The 19,823-nt window shown below is 45.7% G+C and overlaps 1 protein-coding gene across 10 annotated transcripts in view; it reads right to left on the reverse strand.

Moving 5' to 3' along the window:
* The window catches only part of FGD4 (FYVE, RhoGEF and PH domain containing 4), a 1,139,208-nt gene that overhangs the window by 512,551 nt on the left and 606,834 nt on the right, over positions 1-19,823 (reverse strand). The window contains exon 1 of one of the 10 annotated variants that reach the window (XM_069628209.1): positions 11,456-11,602. The exons of the other annotated variants lie outside the window; for them this stretch is intronic. Coding sequence (XP_069484310.1) covers positions 11,456-11,483 — 28 coding nt within the window. The 5' untranslated portion in view covers positions 11,484-11,602. Of the gene's footprint in view, positions 1-11,455; positions 11,603-19,823 lie in introns of those variants that run through there. 10 annotated transcript variants of the gene reach the window in all.

The following is a 19,823-nucleotide window of genomic DNA, read 5'->3' on the forward strand; positions in this document are numbered from 1 at the left end:
AGATCTGAGGATCAAACCTGTGCTACTCTATGTCATCTTGCTTCCAAGGCGAGCACGTTGCTGCTGAGCTATCCTCCCTATCCTGAAATATTAATGCTAAATCATTTTCCTTGTGATTAGCCATTCATAGGTGTGGTGAAATAGCAACCACAAAATCACTACCAGCCCAGAACCTTCTGTCTTCTTTTCATGGTCATTGTCAGCACATTCCACTCAAGAAAGAACAAGCATTGGTAATGCCACAAGTTTGGGCTTTTGTGTAGGTATGGGAAAGGCACTTGGCCAGGCACTGCCGTAGTGGTATTAGCTGGCTACTGATGGTAGCTGGTGCAAAATTGTGCGAGCGGCTGGGCCTCTAAAAGCAGTGCCTGGTAAATGCCTAATACGTATATACAAACTGAAACTGTTGGCGTTGCCAATGCTTGTTTTTAGCAGGACTTCAGTGAAGGACATGCATAGTGGTTGAAGGCAGACCTGGTTTAGCCATTTTTATTAGAGCGGTAGCATGTTTACAGCTCCAATTAAGTCATTGACTCTCAGAGGAGTGATCTGACAGGGGGGCACTTCAATTGCAAAGCTTGATGGCAAGCCTTGGGGTTAAAGAGAGCTCAAGGAGTTCCAAGGCCGATGTATCCTGGGCAGGAAGTGGGTGGCCACGGCCATAAGTATTAGCATGGCGATGGGTAGTCAATAAGTGGGTAAATAACCAAACACCACCTTCAAGTTTCACGTGATATAAGATATGATAGGTTATTTATAACGCACTTAATACCCAGAGGTTTCTAAGGGCAGACTCGGGATCAAACTGTGTTGCTCCGTGTAATCTTGCTTCCAAGGCGAGCACGTTGCCGCTGAGCTATCCTCCCTCCTCATATGCCATTAGTCCCTCTCTGTACTCTAATGCAACAGTTTTGGCTTATAGGTGGCACAAGTGCCACCTAATAGCCCAAGCTATAAAGGACTGCAGTAAACTGTGTGTGGTGCCCAAGTAGTAAGTCCTGAGGGACCTGCTGTGCAAAAAATGTGGAAATGCTGTGTAGGGTCCAAGTGGGTCGCCCGTGAGGAAGGGAGGTGACATGTCAGGCACAGGCCCCCACATACAGTAGGGGGGTGTGAGACAAGAGACACATGGGACAAAGGAAAGCAATCCGCTGCACAGAGGCGATACTGAAGTAGAATGCCAGAGGACATGCCCACACACAAAGTTACTGAAGGATGTGCCGACAGGGAGGACAACGTGAGATATTGGAATTCCACACAACCTAAAAAACTTAAGTGTTTGTGAACTCTTTCTTTTGTGTTGTCATATGTATTAGGAAAACACCACATAGGGCATATACAAAATGCAGCTTAAATTCTGTTGACATATGGTATGTGTCACTGACTCCTCCCAATCAAGAGCCCTCACTGCTAATTGTCGATACATGTTCTGCTCATTCAATCTTATGGTTTTGTAATTCCAAGTGCGCCCATTGGTTCCGAAAACTCACGATTAAACCCCCTTACCCCAAAAGCAGATCTGAACATAAAGACCCCAATCCCTGCCATAGCTGTTAATCAAAGTGCTAAACCCAAAGGTTTCAGCACTTTATTTACACTCCAAGCCTGTCACCATGCACATGGTAACCTCACGCTACAAATGCTTTCTGGAACCACTCACCATTGGTAGCTGACGCCCTGTTATCATCCTGACGTGCTGGTAACATTCTGAAGGCAAGTCCCCATGCTCCGCTATAAGAGCATGTGAAATCTAATCGCCTTTGTCAACACAATTAATATTATAAATACGTTAAATAGTGAAACGCAGCCACATTTTCAAGATATCCACAATGAACATGTATGGAAAAGGGTACACCTGAATAATCACCACTGAAATTCTTTTTTTTTTGTTTAAAAATGTGTATTAGTTTATACATAAAACAAAATGGTGTATTATTATTATTGAACATCAAAGATCTGAGAATTTACAGAAACCGAATAAACATTTAATCAGGAACATGTTATTCCAGTTAAGATCAATAAACTAATATTGATATTGTGTAACAAATAAGACAAAAACAGGGAAGGACAAAGACATTAGGTCATGACGGGAAACCAAAATCTCCACTGAAATTCTACATACTTCCTTGTCTAGACTTCAGTGTTTGGAGTGTCGACAAGTCCAGCCATACAACACGATACAGATTTCACCCCTGACACAGCATTCAATGCACTCGTGTTAGTCTGACACGATAGCCTTGGAGAGCAGATAAGAGGCTACTCCCTCCCTGCTGTGTCGTCTACTGCATGCATCATTGCACACATCCCCAAAATACAACTTCTATAGGGAGGACCTGGGTTTTACCCAAGTTCTAAACAATAAGAGTAGAGTCTTCAAGGCCAGCATGTGCTGGGTGGCAAGAACACTCAATTCCTGCCTGGCAAAGAAAGAGGAAGTACTCAGTGGGACTTGGAGGAACTTTACAAATCTATTCTCTTTCACCATCAAAACCTTGTATTGGTGTTGCCTCACAGCTCACTACCATACACAACGCCCCACGTGGTCTTAGAGTTGTATGCTTGAGCCAGAGAAGTATTTTTTTTTAAAACAAGCTACGATGAAAAGGCAGTTTTCACCTTGCCAACCAGGGTAACTTAAGTGCGCATTGAGCCATATGGTTACACCAGGAGTTGAAGGTGGGAAATGGAATATCAAAATAATTGAACTGGGGGACCACTTGCACAAGGTCACCCTCAGTCAAGATTGTATGCCTTAAGGCTCTAGAGCATCACATGACAATCAACTTGGTCTTGGAAATATGCATGAAGAGCGGTTACTAACGCCTGCGACTAGTGTTCATGTCAAATTCTTAATTAACCATGCTGTCGTCCAAGCTGGGAGAAGATGAGTTAATTAACAGCCAAGGTGTGGGACTGGGTAATGTATTCAAATTGTCCAAGAGGGACTTTGAGCACAATGTTAGAGGCTGTACACACATCGAGCAAAGAGGAGAATGATGTTTTAAGTAGGGCTGTACCGAATAGCATATTTAGTATTCTGCCGAATAGTTTGTCAACTATTCGGCCGAAGCCGAATATGAAGCCGAATAGTTGCTTTATCTAATAAATCATGTTCAAAACTTTAAAAAACACACTTATTAAAAAAACAAATAAAGCACCATTTTAATACATTCTATACCTTTATTTCTATTCATTGTAATTAATGTAACATCTTTATTTAAAGTATAAAAGCCAGAAATAAAGCAGATTTAACCAAAACGAAAGGACCAAATGTACAGAAGAATGTTGCATATTCAGTGCCAGTTAAAGAAGGAGGCTTCACAAATGCAAAAGGACTGCCTTTGTGAATCAGATGCATTGCATTCTCTATCCAGTTGCAAAGTCGATGCGGTCAAGTTTCAAAACTTCTTTGCAGCTCACATAGAAATGTATAAAATGATTAATGTCGGCTCATGCAGGACACAAGTCAAGAGGAAATCTTAAATGCCTGAACTCCATCTCACAACTATTCACCCCACAGAAACAAATGCTGCTCACTTTTCACTTATCCTAGCCATTTTTTCTCACCAATACACAAACATATGCAACTTATAATTCCTGATAAAATATCAGATAATGTAAAACTCAGGACTCGAGTCCTTAAAAAAGAAAAGGGGCGACTATGATGTACCCAATGGGAAGTGACATGACAGGAACTGAAAGTATCTATGAACATTTCTTTCAGTTTGTTTTTTCCAACTGAAACAAGTGCACATTGCATATAAACATTCACCAAAAGAAAAGATGTTCCTGTATTGTTGCAGGCTAACTATAAAAGATGAGCACCTTTTTGTCTAAGAATCTGTAACAAAACATGCCCTAAAGAGCAGATTACGATACAAGATGTTTTTCAGCTGTGTGATAGCAATTTGTCTGGTCTAATTCTATTCAGTTATGCAAACTGAAGTCTACATTTGCCTTTCTGAGTTATGTTGCATTGTATTCAAATGAGAATGTCAAAGTATTCTGCAAGAGCCGAATAGCAAGAAACTATTCGGCCGGAGCCGAATAGCTTTTTTACAGCTGGAATTCGGCCAAATACTTACTCGAAGCCGAAGTTCGGTACACCCCTAGTTTTAAGCAATCATTTTTTGGGTTATAGTTATGTCCCTAAACAGTAGGCCTTTACTGGTTGTTTTCCTAAAAGGTACATGCAAATGCATATGTCACTCACACAAGGAGAAATCACATGCCCTGGAAAATACATCCCTGCTTTCAGGATCATAGCAACAACATAACGGGCAAGTCTCAAAGAGATCCCATGAAATGTGGCTGCCGAAAAACACATAACAAAACACATCATCACTAATCTTTGTCATAAATGACAAGGCTGCCCAATTAATTTGGCTCTGAAGAAAACACAATTTTTAGAAATTATTTTATGCTTTGCACCCAATATCTGCTGAAAAAAGGTGATAATTTCCTTTTTTCATTCGGCCTTATAAAGAAATATCATTTGCCTTCTTCTAACAGAATGATTTGACACACATGCCTTGTGATAGGTTAACTTGTCAATGATCAAAATTTTAATGCACGTGCCCCAAAACAGACAGTTTCTCTAAACAACTGCTTTTTCTCAGAAGTCTTTCTCCTTGCCAAATAATTCAGGTTGTAAAGAAGGAAGGCCCACATGAAACACTCTTTTGATGCAGCTAATGGATTTTTTTCAACTAGTTTTTGTGACAGAAGAGGGTGATGCACTTATTGCCTATTGCAGCATTCTCTTCTTGCAGTGGCCAACAAATCGGGTCAGTTCTTCTGGTGAGACCCATTCCTGATATTCCCAGCTGCCATAGTGAGAAGAATCACACACTATCTACTGTGCCCAGAATAATGGATGGCTCAATCTAGTTGTGAGATGACATTCGCTAATACAATGACAACTCTTTTGCTGGAACTTGTGGCGAATATGAGTGACACCTTAATAACCTGCCCAGAATACGCCCGTCTCCTGTCTTTAATGCTAGTGGCGTGTGAACTGTGTGGGCTAACTGTTGTACATGCAAAGGTACTATTGATGCACGTCCGTCAGTCTGCTGCGGCCTCTTTCTTTGCACAGGGTGCAGAAATTAAGGTTCGCAACTGGTTTGTTTATTTATTTATATGGCGCACCGGACCAGAAGGTATGAGGGCGCAAGCATTACAGTTATATTCTCAACTTAGTTACAATACTGTACATTATTTACATTATTATACAAGGGTGCAGTGAGTAGAAGCAGTTAGAAGGATACAGAGTAAAATTACGACAGAGTTACAGGTTGAACAATTTTGTAGTGGTTGCAGGGTGTCATTATTGGTCTTTGTTCTTAAGCCACTCGATGTAGTTACGCCTAAATTGGTGGTAGGTTTGAGGTGCTCTGACGGAGGGTGGCAGTGTGTTCCAGTTTTGGGCTGCTTTCACCTGGAGGCTGTTGCCGCCCATTTTCGTACGCTTGAATCTGGGAACAGCGAGCAGGTTAGCATTTCTATTTCTGGTGTCTCTGTTGGGCGTGTATCTGGTTATTCTGTCTGAGAGATAACGGGGAGCTGCGTTGTTAAGGCATTTGTGGGTGAGGGAGGCTACCTTGAGCAGGATTTTGTCTGAGGTAGTGAGCCAGCTGTGAGTTCTAGTATTCGAGATGTGTTCTCTTTTAGGGAAGCTAAGCGCTGCTCTGAGAGCATTGTTCTGTAGGATCTGGATTTTATTGGTAATCTGTTTGTTGGCGCCTACATAGAGGGAGTTACAATAGTCCAGTTTAGTTAGTATGAGAGCCCTGGCTAGAGTAATGCAGCTTTAGGTGGAGAGGAAGGGTTTGGCCGAGCGTATAAGCTTGCATGTGTAGGCTGTAGTGGATGCCATGGAGCTGACCAGTTTATGGAAGGAGAGGGTGGAATCGAGATAGAGGCCAAGGGTTTTCACTACCTTAGCTACCTTTATAGGGTTGCCGTCTATGGTGAAGCTGGAGTAGTTGAGGTCCAGTTTGTTTAGGTTCGTGGCTGATCCCAGGATTATGAGTTCGGTCTTGTCATCATTCAGGCATAGACTATGGGAGGCCATCCATGCCTGGATGATGAGGTACACCTTGTTCACCAAGGCCAAATCCGTGTTGTAATCTCCCGTCAACGGGATGAGGATTTGGGCATCATCAGCATAGTTAGTGTAGGTGATACACAGACCGTCGAGATCATCAAACAGGTGCTTAGTGAACATGTTGTACAGTGTGGGGGAGACGCATGACCCCTGAGGGACCCCGCATGTGATGGGGATGGGTCAGCGGAGGCCGTGGTGGAGAAGACGCGCATGGATCTATTGCTTAGGAATGATGTGATCCAGCCTATAGCTTCTTGGGAAAAGTGGGCCGCCGAGTCTAAGTGACTACATAGGATTTTATGTTCAACAAGATCAAAGGCTGCCGAGAGGTCTAAGAGGAGCAATAAGGCAGTTTTCCCATTATCTCTCAGAGTGTCAATTTGGGCCTTGATGTGCCGTGTTGGGGTCTAAATCAGGATTTAGACCCCAACACGGCACAGAAACCGCACTCATTGGAGTGCGGTTTCTGTGCCGCGTTGGGATCTAAATCCTGATTGCCGGACTCCTAGGAGGTGGTTTTGTTCAAGGAATTTTTGAATTTGTAGGTAGGCTGTCTTGTCGAGGATTTTTAGTATGAATGGACGGTGGTGATGGGTCTGTAGTTGGTGGGTATGGCTGGGTCGAGTGTGGGTTTTTTTAGTAGGGGGAGGACCCAGGATTCTTTGAGGTTGTTGGGGATGGTACCAGAAAAGAAGGAGGCATTGAGGAGTTTGGTGATGAATGGAGATAGGTCTCTGGCCGCGTCTTTGATAATTTGAGGTGGGCATTTGAGGTGGGCATAGGTCGCCTTGGCAATTAGAAGGCTTGAAGCCGAGTATGATTTTTTCCACTTCTAGCGTGGAGACTTTGGAAAAGCTGAAGTGAGTGGGGGGGGGGGGGGTTGGGTGGAGGGTGTTGAGGGATGGTGCGTGTGGGGGTGTTAGGTTTGCCGTTGGATAAAGTCTCTTTCTTGTTAATTTTGATTTGGAGGCCTGCGACTTTATTGGATAGGGCATTTTGCATGCTGGTGCACCATTGTTTGTCTTTCTTACAGGTGTCTGGGACCAGGATGGGTGTCTCCATCTCTTTTAAAATGGTGAACAATTCTTTATTGCTGGATTTGGCATGCCGTATTCTCAGATTGTAAGATTCTCGTTTGGCGAGGAAGATTTCTTTTTTGTAGGTAGAGACTATTTTGTTGAGGATCCGCTTGTTGCTGTCAGTGGGAGTTTGTCTCCATATTTGTTCCTTTTTGCGTTTCTCTAGTCTGAGGGCTTTTAGGTGAGCCGTGAACCAAGTATTCAGGTGTTTTATCGGCTTGGGTTTTCTCAGCTTTAATGGTACGATGGCATCTAGGGCTAGGCGCATGCTATTGTTGTAACTTTCAACCAGATGGTGGGGGTTGGAGTTGGCAGGGAGTTGGTTCAGTGTAGGTAGAATGAGAGGGATGAGTTTTTCCGCAGTTATGTTTTTCTTACTTCTAGTTGGGATGGCTGAGGCTAGGGAGATGTTGGCGATAGGGCTGGCCGCTTTGAGTGAGAAGGAGAGGAGGTGGTGGTCAGACCAAGGTTGCGGGGTGATAGCAGTGATGGAGATCGTACAGTTGTGGTCTGCTATCCAGTCAAGCGTTCTCCCTTTGTTATGAGTGGGGGCGGACACTCTTTGGATGAAGCCTAGTTCTGATAGTGAGTAATTAATGGCCGACGCTTGGGTGTCTTTAGGGTCATTGTAGCCAAGGTTAAAGTCTCCTAGGAGGCGGCATTGAGAGGTATTTTTTAAGTTGTTAGAGAGGATGGAGTTAAGGTCTTCCTCAAAGGAGCCCAGGGGTCCTGGGTGTCTGTATAGTAAGTGGATGGTGATGGTTTGGGAGTTGGTGGTGGGGAGTTTGGCTGTGAGCAATTCACAGGATGAGTAGTGATCGGTAGTGTTAGGTTTAAGGTTGAGGTGGGTTTTGGCGATTATAGCGAGGCCACTGCCTCTAGAATCAATTCTGTCTGCTCAGAGGATGGAGAAATTCTCAGGGATGGCTAGGGCAAGGGCTGGGCCAGCTGCTGCATGAAGCCAGGTCTTAGAGATGGCTAAGAAGTCTAGTTCTTCCATTAGGATGAGGTCTGCTATGTCTGTCGCGTGGGCTACGACAGATATCGCATTGATTAAAGCCCCTCTTATGGGTGTAGTGGCATGTTTACTCGTAGTAGGTGTAGAGGTAGATGATCGAGACTTATGTTTGGTCGTAGTATTGGTTTGGGTAGGCTTAGGTAGGTTTGTGCCTTTGTTGGACGGGATAGTCAGGATGTGAGGCTAGGTCCAGTTAGATGGTTTGGTATGGGTGGAATCCCTAGCTCTGGGCTCGTATATTTTGGAGAGTCTGGCGCGTAGTTTGGAGTTTCTAGCAGAGAGGTTGCACGGTGTAGAGAGGTACATGGTGAGTGGAGGGGTGGTAACCATGCTGGTAAGGGGGGGGCTGAGATGACTAGTTGCGTGGATTAGGTGGATGAGGACTCTCAGCAGTGCTGAATAAATACCCGGTAGGTACATTTTAGTGGGAGGAGGTGCGAACAGTGGGCATGTGTCCAATATCAGCTGGTTCCTGAGTTGTTAGGGTTTACCTTACCTAAGATCACAATCAGGTAGACCGCTAAAACACACTAAGTTGCAATGACTGAATGGGCCAGGGATTCACCTAGATTCAAAGTCAAGTAGACAACTGAGACATTAGATTGCATTGACTAAGGGGGGCAAAGATTCACCTAGATTCAAAAGTCATGTAGGCAGCTAAAACACATTGGATTGCATTGACTAAGGGGGGCAAAGATTCACCTAGATGGCTGAGGGATTTTTCGCGTTAGGTTACATTGACTATCGGATTGTCAAAATTGACAGCAACTGAAATGGATGCAGCAGAAAGCACCTAGATTTTGTGAGTGCGCCAAGTCTGGGATACTGGCAGTAGTGAGAGCCTTCAGACAAAATCGAGCCAACTGGCATTTTGAGCATTCAGGCAAAGTCAAAGGTACAAATCACTAATGTGAATTAATCAGGACATTAGCAAACAATCTGAATACAGTTTGGTCGGTAGGCATTCAAGTGGCAGTTTTAGCAAAACGGTCCAGTGGCGCGCAAAGATTTTGCACTTTATATGCTATTTCCTGCAGTACCACAGGCAAACATGGTAGTAGAAGACAATGAGGTAGCTGTGCCTTGCGCCGTAGTGTAGGTCAAAAGTTACCTGGAGTTTGACGGGCAGGGGGGGGTATGGCAGACGGCAGACATAGGCACCTAACAGGTGATGGCCTTGCTGCAGTGGGCCTTGGACAATGTGGTGCAATGGATGCGTGAGAATAAGGTTCAGTAGACATTGGGGGACGCTGTAGAACCTTCTCATGTCTTTGCCAAGGGATTACTTTGAGATTGATTAAATACACGTGCTGTAAAATCCCCTTGCAGAAAACCTGTACTTAACACATAGTGGGGCAATACACGCTGTGAGGCTTGATTGATAGGTTATTTATAACACGGTTAATACCCAGAGGTTTCTAAGCGCGCTCCAGAGGATCGAATCTGAATTGCTCCTTGTCGTCTTGCTTCCAAGGTGAGCACGTTGCCGCTGAGCTATCCTGCCGAGACAAACAGGTCTACAGGCGGGAAGACCTGTGGACTAGGCCAAACCTCTGACAAAAAGCGAAAAATTTGGGGTAACATGATGGAGGTAGAACATTATATTACTAGGTAGTTAATTGGAATAGACTGTGCAACTGCATTTCCAGTTCATAATAGTGTATTGCATATGGAACCTCTTGTCCAACTAAGAGTCCTGTCACACTTATAAATATATGATATAACAAACAGGATATTTTCAAGATTTGATAAATGGACTACTGTAATTAACTATCACGGTGATGTAATACAATATGTTACTTATTTGTTTGCATTAAAATTGAATCAATATTTTTTTTTGCAAAGTTACATTTCTATAAGCGAAACAAGTTTTCCCATTAACAAAATTATTTAAAAATATATATATATATATGTTATTCATGCTAATGTAAAGATATCTTGTTCTTTATATACAATGTATATGTTTATGTATATGTATTACAAGTTTAAGGGCACTATACATGGATTGATCGTTGCTCATCCATAGGCAATTAGTGGCCACGCAGGTCATATGTGCCACCTGCAGCCAGTCTTAGCCTTTTATGTAATGTATTTGGTATCGATACTGCGCGCCACTGCCATTGTCATGGCCTCAGGGCGCCGGGCAATGTTACAGCAGTGCTTGCACTGGTAAATACGATCATGGAAGCAGCGGCGGCGTGTGGAATGAGCTGAATAGGCGGCGTGGGCTGGACAGTGGTCACGAGGCCCCTGAAGCCCCTGTGAGTCTGCGCCCGTGTGTTACCCTCAGTAATGAGGCGGTCTGCGCCGACGGAGCTCGCAGGAGTTCACGCGGAGTGTTCTTTCGCTGGAGCGCAAAGGAATTCAGACAATGCCGGGGTGTACCTAGTGTTTAGCAACATGCCGGTTCCGGAAACAACATGGTATTGGGAACATGTAGGCACAGCTCAATTCTCTAAGGTAACAAGCTACCAAACACGGACGGGGAACACAATGCCGCTGGCGTGTCGAAAAGTTGAACAATCGGACTAACAAACTTACATTGGACGGGCAGACACGTAAAAACGTTTTTCAGCTCACAAATTCGAAGTGCTGTCTGATTTTTCTTCAGCAGTATTAACGACTAGACGGCTTGTGGATCTAATAGATTGAATAACACGAAATACATACAAATATGTTCCCAACACGCTAATGAAAAGAAAAAAGGAACATTGGAGCCCTTTTCTGTTGGTTGTGCAGGATTCAGGAACATACCTATATAATAGCATTCAACGAAACCAAAACTCCTTACAATTTGAAACCAACAGTGTTTTACGTTAGTGGATGGATTCCCACAGAATACGGGCCACGGTTAGCCCAATCCAAACACCACCCGTCCTTAGCGATCACTTTCGAAAATAACTCATTCTGCCACTTCTATTCTAACACCCATTTCCTCCGCACAACAAAGTACCCAACCTCCGAGCAGGTCAAGCTGCCATGCGTTTGTGTGTCTTGTCTGTCAGCACCCGGGTATTTGTCAAACGTGGTAAAAGTGGCCAAGCGAAACGCCCAGGCGGCCTATCAACCCACGCCAGCTTTTCGCAATTAACAAATGACGTTGACATTGGCAGGTGCCGCCCGTGAATGGCGTGCAGTGTGACGCAGGCAGCACTACACAGGCGCTTACACAGGCAGGTGAGCTGAGAGACTGGCACAACTAGTCAAACGGTTCAGTCCTTCACTCCCCGACAAACCACGCCAATGTACCTGGGTTCCGCTTGGTGGAATGGATCATTTTCGCACAGTGCGCCCTCTTCTCGCCCCAACCACTGGCGCACCCCCTCTTTGCGCTGCTCCTGCCTGACCTCGCAGGGCTCCGTGTCCTCGGTGCCTCGCGGGGAGCGCGCGCGCGCGCGCGCGCTGCCTTGACGTCACGTCACCTGCCCGAGCCCAGCAATCTCCAGCAGTGTGACCTGCACAGAAGGGAGCGTTGTGCGGTATATAGTTTTTTTTTTTGGTCTGTTGTCCTGATCGAGCAACACCAGGAAGTTGCAATGCGCTGGACGGTTTCCGCGAGGCCCAGGTGCAAAGGACACCACGAGGACAGAAACAAACAGGTGCACATATCGATAGTAACAAAAATAAAAACATACAAGGAGCACATCCAGGCACTTGCTACCAAGGTGAAAGAGAACCTGCTCAAACAAACCGAGGTCTGTGCCGGGCTATTGTATTATTTTATATCTTCCATCTCTCAAAGTAAGCTATTAATTATTAACCCATTCCCCATAACATTTTTTCCCCGACAGACAAGGCACCTGGATCCATGCCATTGCCTCTACAAAAAAGATTTACAGCGCCAGGATCTTGAGCTCGTACATGGGTTGCTTGGTTGTGTTGCTTCTTGCTTGTGTTTTCGTGTAAAGAATGACACGGGGCAAAAACCTTAGCATGGCAACGAGCCTTAGTCCCTAGCTCTCGGGGATTGGAGTGAGGGGGCGATGACTACCACAGCCACCTAAGTTACGTTATAAATGGAATCTGTACAGCGCTAAGCTGAAATGTGCCTGGCCTCTCAGCGCTGCGGCCGATCTGAAAGAGGGGGTGGTAAGGTTAGTGGAGGGAGGAAAATGCAAGACCGCTTTAATGGTATGTTGGGGCATGAATACTGAAAGCACCCCGAGATCTGAGTGGGGGTCAGGTTGAAGATGGACTGTCATAAGCATGTGTGTCGGGAGGGGGGCCTCGTGTGCCAGTGGTGCTCCAGGTGTGATATGTAAGTTGGTTGTAGAGGTGTAGTGTTCTGATGTTTGAGGCCTGTTGTGAGGGGTGTTCAATTGTGATGTGTGGGTGACTTAGTTGGCATGCCTAGTTTGTTTTGGAATCCAGAATGTGTGCAGGGAGCAGTCAGTGAACTTGATGGGCAGTGAAATCTGAGAACAAATACAGAAGATAACATGGCATAGAAAAGCACACAAAAAAGGCACAAACAACATCACAATAATACAATTAGAAAAGGCTGTACTACTGGGTGTTTCACCATGCTGTCACCACTAGCCTCTTGCAGACAGTTCCCCTTTCAGTCTCTCACATTGCCATTGTCAGACTCGGTCACTCGGCCTGGCTCTTCTTTTTCTCGCTCTCTCTCGCTCGCTCTTTCATTTTACCCTGTGTGCCACAAGGATCTGGAAATTGACAGGGTCGGGAAGAGGGCAGTCTGGAGACCCCACTCATCACCAGAAGCTAGGTGCTAAGGGTTATGGGAGGCAAGAACTTTGGGTTCAGAAAAAAAAAAGCCGCCTGAAATAAGGAGTACAGGTACCTCTTTCAACTTCCATAGTATGTAGGCTGTCGGGCCGAGTCTAGTCCCAAACCTCAGAAATGTGCTCGGGTGCTACGCACAGTACCCATCAGGACATAGGAAAGTGTTGGTCAGGCATTCGGTGATCAGAGCAGAGGCCAGAATCTGTGATCGTTTCTATCAGGGTGTCTCCCACAAACCTAATACTCCTGTTACACAGTACACACAGCCATAAGCCAAAATGGGATCCCCTCCTACCTGCCACCCCTCACATGGTTTTGCAGCCGTTTCATAACTTGGGGCTCAGAATGACGCTGAAAACCTAGCGGGGTTTCTTCACGTACGTCACAGTGTCTAGCCCTGATGGCGGAATCTATTCCGAAATGCATTGGCACACCTTTTGGACACGCAATGTGATTGACACTGCCTCTTCACAATAAGAGGATTGAAGAAGAGATTTCGGCATTTTTATGAACGCGATTGATCTATGACTGACAGCATTGACTTTGTCACTGAATGCGACTGAACTGTTATTAAGAAGAGCGTTTGCTACTGGATTCGAGGGCACCTGCTAACTGAGTGGCAACGCTTAGTCTTCACTGGCATATATGCCAATGTGCCCATTCCATTCAGAAGGTGGCTGTCAAGTACCATCTTTCTTTTCATTCTGGTGACTCTTAGTCCCGTTTTTTCCATTATTAATCGTGTATGGAAGCTTTGGAATTCAAAAAGAAGTGGACAAATACCCCTCTGAATCGAATGGTGCATGTATGCCACCTGGTCATGGAAACTAGTATCAATCGCTGCCCCCTTCTGTGCCACGCGACAAATGGTGCCAGTAGAAGAGACTAGACCACAACTCAATCATATCAAAGTCCTAAGGTAACACCAACAATTAAATTGCCCCTGCAGGCTTGTTACCTTCAAGAGCATCCCCTAAATCCTCCTTAAAACATGGAAACTACTCAGGTCACGTTTGAGTGTGACTATAAGCGTGTATTGTTGTGAGCCTTAATGACACACACTGGCCCAAACACTGCTTCTTCACACTCGCCCAGGCTCCATCCTTGATGCAGGGACACTGCCTTCAACCCTTTGTCGCCGTTTTCTGGCTATCACTGGGATATGCCAAGTGCCAATCCAAATATCAAAATAAAGAAATGGTTACGAGTTTCTGCCGGCTATGGGGAAAGGTCAGATCTATGGGGGAAAACCAGTTTATCTGCAGAAATGACAGTAGAAATGTTGCTATGGGAAGACTTAGGGTTGTTACCCATTTCATGAATCCTGGCATAGAGAACGGAACAATGCCCGGTCTACCACCCCCTTCACTGGCCTCCAGCCATTAGGGGCACATTTAGCATTGAAGCATGACGCCCATTGAAGGGGGTGGTAGACCAGCCATTTGGGGCCCATTTAGCATTGAAGCGTTAAGGCCAGTGAAGGGGGTGGTAGACCAGCCATTAGGGGCACATTTAGCATTGAAGCATTAAGGCCAGTGAAGGGGGTGGTAGACTAGCAATTAGGGGCACATTTAGCATTGAAGCATGAAGGCCATGGAAGGGGGTGGTAGACCAGCCATTAGGGGCCCATTTAGCATTGAAGCGTTAAGGCCAGTGAAGGGGGTGGTAGACCAGCCATTAGGAGCACATTTAGCATTGAAGCATGGTCTACCACCCCTTCACTGGCCTTAACGCTTCAATGCTAAATGTGCCTCTAATGGCTGGTCTACCACCCCCTTCACTGGCCTTAACGCTTCAATGCTAAATGTGCCCCTAATGGTTGGTCTACCACCCCCTTCACTGGCCTTAACACTTAAATGCTAAATGCTCCCCTGTGCCTCAGCCACAAACAGCAAGGACCACTAACCACTACACACGGATGCATATGCTTTCTGCAGAATCCCAATATCCTTCCCCAGCTTTCTTACACGCTAATTACACGTGTAACTAGATTAACACAATTAATTCTTGTAGCTTTCTCTAAATACTTGCTCTTTGCTCTCTCCTAACTCCATACCTTGTCCCCTCTGCCCAGAGCTCTCCAGCTTCCATCAATATCGAACTGGTGTCACAGGTTTCCTTCTTCACCCCAGTTGGCAGGTACAACTACCCACTCTGCAAGGATGCACCCTCAAAAGAATTAAGGTCACATTTGTGTGAAATTCAGAACTCAAACCACTCCACTCATCCCCCTGACAGCCAGGATTGAGATGAAATTAGCCGGTTTCACTTGAAAGGCTCTCCACCTGAAAAAGATATTACCTGTCCCACTTATGGGCCATTTTAGAATTTCTGTATAGCTTAGAAACAGAAAGCCCCTAGACATCGAAAAACAGGAATTTGGAACGAAAGTAGCCATTAAGCAGTGTTGTAAAGGAGAGGAATATGCGACCCAAAACCCCCTTAATTACCCCACTGTGAACTTCAAACCCAACCATCACCGATGCATCCAATTCATGCCTGCATGCTTCTACCCAAATTAGCCTTACAGTTGAGTGGCATTCCATCCTTTTGTAGCACACCTGTAGCATTGCAGAAACAAGGAACCTGCCTCATGCAAACCTGTTTGGTACTGCAAAGAATGGGAGCGGCCCTCCCCGACCTGCCAGACCACATCCCTTCTGGCCGGAAACACAAGCAACCTCAGACATATTTCAGCCTTGAATACTCGCGCATGGGCCCTAAGCCTACTGCGCTTGGAGACCCAAGCTTCACCTCACTAATGATGCCACATGAGGCTGAAACGTGTCCAGGGTTGCATGTGGTCTTGTGCAGAAGGGATGTGAGCATGCAGTTTGTGCTTGGCTACCCCCCTCTTCTGTGGGGGCACCAAACCAGATTTTTATATACTCTATTCCTTTCTGTAATGGAGTGGCAGGGCTGAAAAATGAAATTCTGGATTGCTGTCCAGAGCAATGCCTGAGGTTATGATTAATTCAAAGCCTTGCAGTCATCGACCTTCAGTTTTACACCTGGTGCCATGCTCCCAGTAATTGGCGGACTGTGGCGGTGCATTCTCCCATCAATCCTTTTTATACCCCACACTATGTCGCGAGAGTGCTCTGAAGTGCTTTTTTGGCAATGGAAACAATGTATAAAATTAGCTACTACAAAAAAAATAAGACACTACCTCGAACTGCCCATTAGTTTATGTATCTTTTTACTTGTTATGTTGAAATATGTCTCTGCCCCCACACCCAACTCTCCCCGAGTCTCTTGCTGTGACCTGATGCAATGGTCGCTGTTCGTCTTGTGCATATTTCTCATCTGTTGCCCTTTGCGCATCCTGGAAGGAGGTGGGCTGTACCCCCTTGTGTAGACATCTCTCCATAACTTTTCCGTCTAGTGATGCCAGGGTCTTTGCCCCTCTTACACTCTGCCTCGTAGTTTTGATATCCTCAGACCCCAGACACTGTTATGCTGCATTCACTTATGGAGCACAACACAGGGCCTTCTACTGCTGCAAGGGAAGAGGGGGGCCTCCACTGAAAGACTGGGCTGGCACTTGCTGGCCGCGTTCCTATTGCTCAGCCGAGTCAGCCATTCAGCTGCCATTCCGCTAAACGACTACCCCAGTCAATGCCAGCAGAGTTGCTAGCTGGTGCCGATAGCTGGCACTGCTGGCACTGCTGACCCGCCGCCACTGATCCTTTAAGAAGCTTGTGCTTTCTCTCTGCCTGAGAGAAATTACATTGGTACACAGAGAAAATCTGCAAGTCATTTTGGCCATCTGCAGGCAATCTCGAAACTCTGTGGCACATTTCCAAACTGTGCCCTCAATAAGAAATATACAAATAAAATAACATTGCCGCCAACTTCGATGGTCTCACAGAAGTTTGGATGACCACATAATCCAGGGGTCTGAAAACGTCATCCCTAGGCAGCATAGTCAATGGAGAGGGATAATGGGAATTGTAGTCCAAAACATCTGAGGTTGCTGACCCCGGATATAATCTTTCGTGGACTATGCCGTCTTGGCATGATGGGTGCGCTGGAGAGCAGAAAGTTGAAGACTGCTGCTCTGGGATGTGGTTTTCCCCCTTGTCTGCATCATTCCGGTGCCTTTCCCACACAGTACGCTCTTGCTTCGAGCCGGTAGGCTCGTGTAATTAGCCCCTTGCCTGCAGTCCCTAAAACTGCACATCCTGTGATTTTCCACTTTACTTTCCCACGAGGTTCCGGGCATTAACTGAATTACCGGCCAGGCAATGTTGCAAAAACGACTGCTCTCAGTGTTTCCGGGAGAGCCTTTCCCAACAAATGGGGTATCTTGGTGCTGTCTGCAGCACCGCCACGACCCCAGTGGCACAATTCTATAGGTAGCCTGTTCCTTCTATCCGCCGCCTCGCTTCCCCTCCCTGGCCTATGGTTCCTGTGTGGGTGGCGGTCCCCCACCATGAAACTCCATGCCTCGTGTGGTGTGAGCTTATTAAATCAAGCCCCTCTGTGATGGAGGGCGAGAAAGGAAATTAATTAAATATTTATAAACACACACAAAGTTGAAGGGGGAGCCTGGATTAGGGCGCATCCCCGCAGCTGTTTTTATTAAAAGCACCGACTACCCAAAGGCGACCAGGAATGGTAGAACAGGATGGGGAGTGTCTGTCTTCAGGTAGCGGGAGGGAGCCAGGAGTAGTTGGTTTGGGGGCGAGGGATACTTTGTCTGCACAGTTTCAGGAAGAAAAGAAGAACCCCATCTGCGTATGGTCTTCAGGAGCCCAGGAAGTCAGAAAAGGGTTGTGTTGACTGCTGGATGCCATACAAGTATTTAACAGCACACTGCACAGCCTTGCACCATGTTTAGGTGCACTTGGAATGCCAGAAATGTCTCCATATTTACAAGTCTAACACTCATGAGGGTTTGAGCTGAATATACATGTCCTACAGTAGCAGTCTTAGTTATCCCACGCCCTCGGTGCTGGGCCCCAAGGCACATAACAGTGTTGCCTCACCAGGCCTGATGCTCGCTGAATGCCCAATACAGCCCCAGAGGCCCCCCATACAGGGACTGTTGCACAGAGCCAAACAGTGTCGTTCTTTCAGTGTAGCTTATCCGTTTGGACACTGATGGCTGCTGCAAAGTTTAATTCACACAACATTCAGGCATGATCAGCCCCATTAACTCTGCAAGGACATTTAGCGCATGCACAAAGCATGGGTTCCTTTTTAGATTTGGCTGTTAGGTGGTGGGAAAGCACTGCCTACAAGCCAAAACTATTCTCATGGGAAGTGACAATAGGATGGAGATTACGAAAGCCACACAGCCTGTGGGTTTGGCGATTTACCCACCCATTGACCACAGATGCCATGATAGTTGCTATGGCCATTTCCACCCACTACTCGCCCCTCTCTGCCCAAAACAAATCCCTCTGCGATCTCCGATTTCAGAGCAGCATTCTGAAAGATGATGGCTTAATTGGAGCTATAAACCAGAGCATGATAGAATAAAACTGCCTTGCACGTGTACCCTTACATCTGTTCCTTGCACCAAATTCACGTTAACTGGCATTAGGTAGACAGACATTTGCCGTGTACATATGATGCTCAGAACTGGCACACTTTGCCAGGTAGGGCCATTGTGGCAGCTCCTGGAAGAGCACGCCATGCCTGTACAAAAACCAAAACGGTTTGCCTTGCCAATACTTGGTAAACCTGCATGCCAGAAATAAAACAATACATGCACCAGAATGCCTTTTTTAGAGCAGATATATTGCAGAAAGGATGCACACTCCCTCTGCCATCTATTCACAGCATACCAGATGGATGCGTGGGGTCTTATATATTTAAATCAACTCATAAAAGCCATATGACCTTTAAATGCGTGCAAAAAAATCACAGGCTGCTAATTAGAAAGTGGCAGCGATTCAAGGAGGGGGCACCTTATTCCTGACGGAAAGCAAGTAGCGTCCCCTGGCCCTGATTCTACGCGTAATCATTCAGCAAGAACACGCTGCAAGCTTGTCAGGGGGTGTTCTCGGTCTATCGTTGCCTGCACACCCTCAAGCAGCGCTGTCAGAGGGAGAGGAGAGCCTGGTGAAAGCCACTTCCCCATAGCACAATATCCCCAATTAGGGGATGGATCTCCGCCTCTCAAAAATGATGAGCTACAAACCTTTTGACTCGTATGACGGATTTGCCTGAAATTTTGCACGCAAAACTTGTACTGATGGGCACCTCACCACCAGACTGGACATTTTGGGAAAGATCCATTAAAAAACAAAGAAGTTATTAAGAAAACAAAAAAAGTGCAGTTTTGGCCTACTCCCCATTCATTTTCCCATAGAGATAAATGTCAAATTCTTGCTCAAGCGCACAGCGAAAAACCGCTGGATGGAATTGGACCAGGTACGAATAAACTTGGGCACAAAGCGTTGAGTCGATTTCCAGAGGGGGAGGGGGACAGCGCGTCAACGGTGATCTGCGTTCAGTAGTTTTTAAAATATTTAACCCAGAATTATAGTGATGTCTCCCATGGTGCACTGCAGCTGAGAGAAGTTTCAGAAATAAAAAGTATGAAGGGTCATCGAACATCATGCGGAAATGGGGATTGGGGGGCGCTGGGGACCAAGTCGAGAGCTCAAACGTTTTTCCATATTTGCAGTTATTTTTTCACATACAGGGTTATTTTTCCAAATTCACAGTTATTGTAGAAAACAAGCAGGAATTTCCCAAATATATGCATCACACGCATAATAACCGTGAATATTATTGAAATATTCGTGGTTATTTGTTGTCCATTGCCAATATGACTGCAGTTATGGGAAAAACCTTTTTAAAAAGAGAGGGTTAAAAAAATGAGTAATACAAAAAAAGTGGAATTTTACATCTACAG

Source organism: Ambystoma mexicanum, chromosome 12 (assembly GCF_040938575.1).
Source record: "Ambystoma mexicanum isolate Mex_15411 chromosome 12, UKY_AmexF1_1, whole genome shotgun sequence".
In the NCBI taxonomy this organism is placed as follows: Eukaryota; Metazoa; Chordata; class Amphibia; order Caudata; family Ambystomatidae; genus Ambystoma; species Ambystoma mexicanum.